Raw genomic sequence first — 9,427 nt, 5'->3', positions numbered from 1 at the left:
AATGAAATCATCGGCCGGTTGCAGAACACCCATTAACACTGAGGACCATAACCCTAGAGATTTGTTACCAGTCTCAAGCACAACCGTTGGAAGTTGGTGCTCTTCTCAGTGCAAAAAAATCTTGTGGTTGACAAATTTGACCTCAATACAACGTATGTAACTGAGGACGCATTTGAAGTCCATGGATTGTTGGTTTACAAGTACGTTGAAAACAAAAACCCAGTGACTGTGCAAGTTAGAAGGAACAGTAAGCGTTCCATCTGCAAAAGTCGTGAGATAGTAACTATTTCACACAGAGAGAGAGAGAAAAAAAAATCAGCTTAACCCCGGCGTGTTCGGATGCCACATATTGCGCTTCATACGGATAAACTTTGAAAGAGAATGAAGCTGGAAGAGATAGTTTCAAACGCAAAACAGGTATGACCTAGTGAAGCGGTGGACTTAGATAGTCGTTTGCACCGTGTGCTGTGGAAGATATGAATGTATTTAGGCAAACAAACCTTGTTAGTGTTAAACGAAAACCAAGAAAACAACATTTTGACGGAACATTTATCCGAGATGCAGCGGCTTCACGATACCTTATTTATTACATTAAAATGCAGAATAAGCACGAAGACAGTATGGGACTGAACGTGTGACGGTGGACGAATAGTGTTGCTATAGTTGATAAATCAAGTTCAGGGTCAGGCGTGCAAACATAGGCTTCAGGGAAAGGTTAAAGGAAAACGGGAAACCAAATTTGAAAAATACAAATTCGTTTAGGAACGTCGTTAGCAAACATCTGTGGCTATCCGAGAATGTAACCGGATGGGAACAAAAGTGTCACGAAATGCACAGAAACTCAGGTAACCGTGTTCAAAGTTTGCCCTTCTCCTGGTATCGGTTTTAAGTCCATTGACTGTGGGAACCGTTGTTTAATGTTTATCAAAAGTAATTGATACACCCATGAAACATTCATGCCAGATGTAACCAGACGTTCAGGAAGGCATTCACTCCCATGAGAGTACCATCCTTTGTAAGATTGGGAGATAGTCAGCCACGGGTTGGCAACCAGACAATCAGCTAGCTGATTTCTTCGGACAAAAACACACCGCCTTTGAGATGGAATGTTGTCAAACGGTCAAAAAACCAGACAGTGCAATAACGGAGTACTGTGACTTCCAATATTGAAGTCTAGCTGAATCCCATCTTCAGTTTCAGAACAAATACTACTTCTCCCACGATATGCTTGGATTTTCTAGATTGACATTCTTCCCGCCCTTTCCGTTTATTTGGGTTCCTGCAAATACTATCAGCACACCCTAGTGAAAACAGCCGGAAATCGCTGCCACAAATTTCGACACCGACAAATGTCAAACCCACAGTACCAATCAATTGATGTTGCATCGATCCCTAACAGAAAACCCGAGCAAACAAAACGAGATACAGTTAGCCAAAGGACGTGTACAGGTCGATTGTAGCGAGGCTTTCAATAAACTCAGGAAGTACCAAATCGTATACGGAAGAAGTAAAGCTTTGTGTTACAACGAATACAATGAATTTCTACTACAGCACGTAATAATATGGCTATATAGCATTCATTCTACGTAACGATCGGTCTTGTAAAAGCTTCCGCCAGAATACGACCGGCGAGCGCGCATCGCGGTGTTCACCTCTCTGACGCCGCAGAGTTCGCTTTGCTTTTTCAAGATCTTAAACGAGATTGGGGGACGCGATCCAACAAATGACCAAACAATCCGAACCAATGTAGTAAACGGTGTGATGGCATGTTGGCCTAGATAACCACCAGGCATAGAGGAAGAAAACGTATGCATTGAGTGGCAGTTCTCTCGCTAAAGAATATCACAAAGACGAGAGATTCAACTGGGATTCCGCTGAGCCTCCCGTGGAAACTAAATTAGTGTGCAAATTATTGGATTTGTAGAATATATTCTACCCAGAATGTTCCGAATACGTATGTAGTGATGTCGTCCTTGCAAGTGTGGAATTCCCCACAACCCCAAAGTCCCGTTCGAAAAAAATATCACAATGCCCCGTCCCTTATGAGTAAGTGAATCACTATTATTAGTAATATTATTATTAGTATAAATTTAAAACCCACACATCCACTTCAACAATTATACACTATGTACTACCATCATGCCTCCATCTATGCCCCTGTGAATGAAGTTGAGTGACATGGAAAAACCGAGTACTGTGCAGTTGTCGCATTCCTCTTTGTACTTATACGAAGTGTGTACATCACGAAACTGTGGTGCAATGTCTCATCACTTTTTCGCTTTGCCCCGCCCTTCACAGAGAAGCCAACGACTTCTGTAAGCACGACCGCCTCGACGGAATACCTAAAAAGCACTATCAAGGAGACCAATGATTCAGTTGTCATTGTGACGTTATCCACTTCTTTTATTTGGGAGTCGTATTAGGTAACAGGATTGTTTTTGAACAGGTCACATGTATATTACATCTTTCTGAATATTTTTTAAACGGCCTCACGCCAAATCACGTGACCGAACGCGTTGAACAGCATTTTAAGTCACCTCCATGCAGCTGCTAATTCAGCAACATTCTTCCAACTATTGACGTTTTGGTGGAAATCGTTACTTATACAAAGTGGTAGAAAAGTTGTCACCCTCAAATCTGTGTCCGATCTGATTCTCAGTGGAGGTCGGAGAAAGTTGGGTGAATATTTTTTAAACGGCCTCACGCCAAATCACGTGACCGAACGCGTTGAACAGCATTTTAAGTCACCTCCATGCAGCTGCTAATTCAGCAACATTCTTCCAACTATTGACGTTTTGGTGGAAATCGTTACTTATACAAAGTGGTAAAGTTGTCATCCTCAAATCTGTGTCCGATCTGATTCTCAATGGAGGTCGGAGAAAGTTGGGGATAACAGCTGAATGCTTATAAAAGAAGCCAGATCTCCTGGCGTTTTCCTGAGAACTCAAATCTGGTTAAACCGATCGAGTTGTCGGTTACGAAAAAGCAATCCGCTATGTATTTCACGTCAGTAGAGACCCGTCGGTGGGTGCAGCAGGGTTCAGCTACGTGAGTTTCGAGTTCAAAAGTAACAATCTTTACCTGACAACCACGTGGTCGAGAAGTCATTTTTGTGACATACATTGTTCAATTTGATCCATCTTTAACCTAACCTCAAAGGTATGATCTCAGGTAAATAACCATTACTGTAAGGAAACTCAAACCCACGACCTTGCGGTCAGTAGTTCAATAATTTTCATCGGGGACACAAGTGGCAGATCAACACTTTTATAAACATTCACCTAGTCGGGACACCGAGCCACTATCTTTAAACTCGTGCATTTAATCTGGAGTTGACTAGTTCATGGAATGACAAATTCTCATAATCGAAGACCGCAACTTGTGAGAGAGGAGACTAATTAGAGCCTGTAGACAATGAGAGGATCTGGAAGGTCAGATCGACATCTACTGAAAGTGAAGTAAATCTATGCTGAAAGACCGAAGAACACCCGTATAGACGTTTCATCTTTGGTACGGTGCAACTGCAAGTACTAATGCGTGCGATGAGCACCGCGTTGTTTCCCAATAAGGACGAAACTTCTTGACTTTCCAGCGCAAACTCCAGCAACAGAACAAAATCTCAATTCAGACTTCTAAAAGACCTCCTTACTATTGTGAAAATTTCATTAACCTGAAAATCAATTTGGTTTTCACGGGAGACTCAAGTAAATCTCCCGTTTACAATGCTCTTCGACTGAATATGCTGCACACAGGCCGCTTCATTCTCCATATATTGGAGATATCGCAGTACATTTTCATGAAAGAACCTTGTGAGTAGTTTCCTTCACAAAAATCTCCTCGCTATATACAAACCATTGAGTTTGTCGAATCGCTGCGCTGATTAGTCACTACTCACAGTGAAACGCTGAAAGAAAGTTCGTCCTACAAACGCTTAATTAACGGTAAAGCCGGAATTTCAGTCCGTGTCAAGGTGATTGTCATGCAGTTCCAAATCAAGAACTGTGCCCAAAAGAGCCAGCTTTCCACAAGGTGCAACCATGCCAGGAAGGCCAAAGGGGAGGAGCCAGACCAAGAGCAGCGAGACCCCGTACTACGAGTAATCGTGCTCCCACTCCTGTCCACTGCAACAGGTTTTTCCCCCAGGCGACCATCAGGTCCATATTTATGGAAGCAGCGATGCTGCCTCTCCCCGAGGAAGGACGGGTTAGAAAAGGTTGCCCCAAAAAAACCGCACACTCCGATCGCCCAACGGTTGACCGTGACCGCCGGCGCATTATCCGATACGGTCGAAATACTTTTAAAACCAAAGAGCCCGGTGCTGCTCAAAAGGCACCTGCTGTGCGCAGCCGCATCAGGAATGAGACAGTAATGCCTTATTCCCTGTGCCATCGGGTTGGGCTAACCCCCGGCAGCCGAGCAGATCAGACTGCTGAGTCGTCGGCTAAGGGCAGGGTCCCAAAAGAAAACCCTACATTCTCCCACAGTCTCATGGGTCAGACTTTTGAGTCAGAGGCTAGGGCCAGGGTCCCCGAACAAAACCCTACGTCCTCCCACTGCCTTGTGGGTCAGGCTTTTGAGTCGAAGGCTCAAGGTGGGGTACCTCAACCAAACCCCCTTCCTCGGCCTGGGCAACCGGGAAGTATCATTTGCCCGCGCAGTTCAGCGTCCACCGATGTCCCTCCCCAACCCCTTCCCACTGCACAAGCAAACGTCGCTGGGCCATTTGATTGTCAGTCATCTGATGATAAGTCACTACCTACTTTAGTGAGTGCTTAATTAAATTCGTCCAAACACTACAACACGATCATAGTGGCTGTATTACTACCCAATTTAGATTCTTTAGTCGAGCACGTAACATAAGCTTTGGCGTGCGTGTTGTATGCGTCACGAGATATTAGATAAATGGATGATTTCATAGTTCTCACGGGGAGTGTTGCTCCAAATTCACTTGTGTGATTTTTTGGCCGTTTATCCACTTTACATTCAACAGTTACGACAGTGAAGCATCGGTGTTGAACACTGATGTGATGTTGTCGATGACGATCTTCAACAGTTGATGTTGCACTAGTGAATATCAACCACATATCGTGCTGGGTGTCAAGATAAACATGAAATGGATTGAGCGATCTTTTAGGCACGAATAACTTGTCCCACCTATACGCAATAGCAAAATTTCTGCGAAATCGCAAGAACGCTAAAAATGCATGTCCCATTCATCATTGGTATGTAAATGTTTCTACGGAGACTTGAACATATCTGGTTGTTTGACTTAACTTACTACTTCGCTGGAAGCCTGTGGCAACCCTGCCACGTTAGACGATCTGTACTTTCGAACTGAGAGCTCCGAAACACGTATCTGTACACGTTCAAAGTACGTTTTAACCGACTGCTACAACCCAGGTGGAATACGCTTGTTTGAGGTCAAGTCTTAGAAGCCCACCTGACGGATAAGATATGAAGCAACAATTAATGATCTGTTGTACCGAGCGAGAGGACTACTGTTAAAATGAAGAGTGCCACTGACTACAGATATGTATATTGACCAACCCGAAATAAGCGTTTACGAACTATTAGACACGAAAGAGAAAGCCTGTTTGCACAGAATTTTTGAAAAGCGAGCATCATCAAGCTTCCTCTTGAAACGTCACTGCAGTGGTTCCACGACTTCCGTACCAACCTTCCATAAGACGTGGGGACAGCGCTTTGGCATCTGACCAGACGCTACTCGCATGCTTCATCAGTGGTGTATACCGTTATTCTTATTTATTTTTGTGTCCCACAACCTGTATTCGAATATCCAGATGCTTTCAATAGCTTCTACGTTAAGTTGAGCCCACAAAGACCCAATGCTCTAATCAGACACCTATGTTGAACTTCAAGAAGAATGAATGTTACATCAGTCGTTTATTGCGACTAGGCAGACAGACGAATCAGTATGAGTGTAGGTGGGATCCTGAATCACGTAGCAAGTACTATTGGCGCGTCCGTTATGTGCGCCCTCCGTTCATTAGATGTCCCACCTGTCTCCGGGCTCCGCTGCCCACTTGACCCTCAGATTGTGATGTATATGTACGCGTTCGACTGCGCCCGACATTCCCCACCCACTGTGGTGCACTACGGGACCATGTCGTGGTTTGTCATGGCGGCAGAGACCCCAAACGAGCATTTACTCCGTTGATGTGTTCATTTATGGATATTACCCGCGGCGTTAGTCCGAAATGTCCGCAACCAAAAGCTTTCACTTGCCCCTTTTGAGTTGGTTGTAACTGCATCCTTATCGTTCACCGGAACACACACAGCCACCAACTTCCCATATAAGACGTACAGCCAATAAATCCAGCCCTCATCGGATCGGAAAACTGCACATACGATGGAACCGTATGGCTTTCAGGTTTGATAATGCAAGTTACAGCAGGTCCGAATCCAGGCAGGAACGTGCAGCCCACCACAGTGAGCATTCCAACAGTGTGTATTTTTCGGCGAACAGCGTACGTAGGTCTTCAGGGCAAAACGAAGTTTAGGACAGAGTAGACTGAACTGCTTTGTTAATAGAACAAACTAAAATCCCATAAATCCATAATCCCAAGAACTAGTCGCTGTCGTACGAGAACCAGCAAAAGCAACAGAAACAACTCAGTATACCTGATCAGGTGTGCCGGTTGCAGTGAACTTTATGTTGCGGAGAAAACTATGTGAGCGAACGAAAAGACATGGCGTGGTCATCATGAGTACCGATCCACTATCTATGGTCTCCATATGTAGAGGTCGAAAAATTTACAAATATGAGAAGAAATCTTGGCAAGAACAGATACAAGACAAGGAAGAGAATCCTCTGAAGCATGGCGCCTGGTGGCAAATCCAGTCAACTGGTAAGTCCATATGGGCTGGACCTATTTGTAAAGGACCAGCTGCTCAATCGGAAAACCGAAATGGAGATGACTTTCGGATAAAAAAACAAGGGACAGGAAATCCCTCGGAATGAGGTCAGTGTGCATCAGAGTGCAATGCAAAAGGGTGTATGTGATAGTCCACCTGAGCGTGGACCAGTGAATACAAGTCACAGACGAACCCAGACGTCACATCAGCCAATCAGAGTACACGATGTGTTAACTAAAAGAAATATCCAGACCAGTAATCGGTGAAAGTCAGCGCCAGTTTTATAACCACAAACAGCAACATTGAACGTGCACCAAATGACGCGCTGCACCGCTTTCCTACGCAAAGGGACTTCCATGGTTCCACCTTGATTACTGGAGAGACGTTCCAACCGAAACGCCCAGCTCGGCGGAAAAACCAGTGGCCAGAACAGGCGGACTTTCCTTCTCGTTGTTTCTACCAAACACGTTAGGCAGGCTGGCCAAACATACTGGCAAAACTAAGCCAGCAGAGCTTAGAGTTTACCAGTGCGAAGCCATGACTATAAACGTCTGTCTGCTTATGTGTGCCCCCCACAATGAGGAAAACGATGTTTTCAGTCAGTTCACATCTAAATCAATGCCTGCGAGCCACGAAATACTTGACAATACGAAGGTGAACAATGTTCTCAACAACCAAATATTCTAACTCCAAGTAATGGTATGATGTGTTTAAGTTTTGGACTCTCAGGATCGCTCCACACATTACCTCTCGGCTGAACTATTCAAGTTATATCAAGAATCGAAGGTTCCCCAAGATCAGGAGCGAGCGTTACGCGAATGGGTCAACAAGTTCAAAATCCACAGAGAAATGAAAATGTACATTCGGCAGGAACATGCAAACCAAGCGATTGCCAGCCTGCATATGGTTTAACTCAGTCTTGCTGTAGTTTGTTGCGACCGGTCACACTCTAAGCCGTTGTGCAAGGCTAAAGGAACTAGCGACCAGCACATGGTATGGAGCAATTTGTGGTTTCGGTATAATCACGATTGGCGTCAGTGTAGCCATAGCGACACCGAAAGCCACAACGGTGCTACAGAGCATGCTGTGATCTTCAGTGTGATTTACAGGCATGAATCAACAGAAAGTACCAGTAGTTTTGCCTGCGCATTAAACAACTCCCTAGTTATGATAGTATTCCAACAGACGTGCGATAGAAGTTAAAATAAATCATTTGTGGTCAAAAATTGAGTCTGACAACTCACCATCACCAGAACACTGAAGCACAATCGAGCAAAATAACAAGACAGTCTGCAGGATCGTATAGATGTGAACAATCGTAATCATAGTAATCGGTGAAACACGAATGGAGCGAAACCACGTCGTAGCAGATGCCGTTGCCAACAATTGGTGGCAAGGAAAAGGGTTCGTAGTTGGACCAATATACACGGCTGTCAACGAAAATAAAAAGGAAAATGAAAAAGTAATATTATGTGGATTGGTTCAGCACAGTTATCTCCTTATTTGATTAGGGAGAACCCGAAATCGAATTGTAACTGGTCCTTTTCCGATAACAGGTTACGAAGGATCTATCCTTAATACGGATCGCTTTAAACTCTTTCAGATTTCAGAGATAACGGCGATATTAAAGTTAGTCCGTTGCAACACATGTGATGTAGCGGAGTTTGAACCTCGGCTCCAGAACGTTGGTGAAGGAGACAACCTAGAAGAACACAACAAACTTGTTGCAAACAAGCGAGCGCAAAATTGCGGGGAGCGTCATGATAGTTGAAGTGCGATTTCGATGGTGAATCAGGGCTATCCGGGCGACGGTGAATGACCGAATGGTGTCGCTTACAGGAAAGCCTTGTACACTCGAGAATCATTGCTGACTGTCTGCTTAAAAAATAAATCAACAGCCCTCGTGCTTCCTTCTGGTGACATGGCAGTTAGACACCGAAAAATTGCTACAGCTGAAAGTTTTTTTCGCAGCAGAAAATACAGGACTTTAAAGAAACACTAATTGTGTCATGTTAAATGTTATTAGGTTGTCAAGTTACGCTGGTGGAAGCTCAGGTGGTTCATCAACCCAACGGCTCTTAGAGTAGGAAGAGTATATTATCACTTTATCAACTGAGGACATACCACGGCTCTGATTCAGTGAAACACAGGGATAAAAACGACAGCAAGCGAAATGTTGTGAAAAGCAATTTAGACGCAGACTTGTATCATGTATATGGTTTCTACTACAACCCTCGATTACCTCACCACCTGGGTGTTTTGGGTCCTGTTTTACATTACTCGCGGCACAAGCCACCTCCATTCTTTGAGCCTCTTGGTACTACCACGCTTCCTGCTGGTCCACAATACTATTCAGCCCGACGAATTACCAGACGTCAAGTGAAACACAGCATGTCCACCGATCGTGAAGCCCAATGGATATGGAAAGCTAAGGAAATGGAAGAGGCCCAGAAAGTCGGGGATGCCCGAAGATTATTTCGCCTGATCCGCGCGACCGATCCCCGGAAACCATCTGTCAGCGAAAATATCAACGTCCAAACTGGTGCGATCA

At 44.5% G+C, this 9,427-nt stretch overlaps 1 protein-coding gene across 1 annotated transcript in view; it reads right to left on the bottom strand.

Moving 5' to 3' along the window:
* Window positions 1-8,306, bottom strand: part of T265_14886 (hypothetical protein) — a gene marked incomplete at both ends in the record, with an annotated part of 60,282 nt that extends 51,976 nt beyond the window's left edge. The window contains one exon of the mRNA XM_009175673.1: window positions 8,121-8,306. Coding sequence (XP_009173937.1) covers window positions 8,121-8,304 — 184 coding nt within the window. The remainder of the gene's footprint in view (window positions 1-8,120) is intronic.
* Window positions 8,307-9,427: the final 1,121 nt, after the last annotated feature.

The sequence above is a fragment of the Opisthorchis viverrini genome, assembly GCF_000715545.1.
Source record: "Opisthorchis viverrini unplaced genomic scaffold opera_v5_290, whole genome shotgun sequence".
NCBI classification, from domain to species: Eukaryota; Metazoa; Platyhelminthes; class Trematoda; order Opisthorchiida; family Opisthorchiidae; genus Opisthorchis; species Opisthorchis viverrini.
This window is presented reverse-complemented; position numbering and strand designations above follow the sequence as displayed.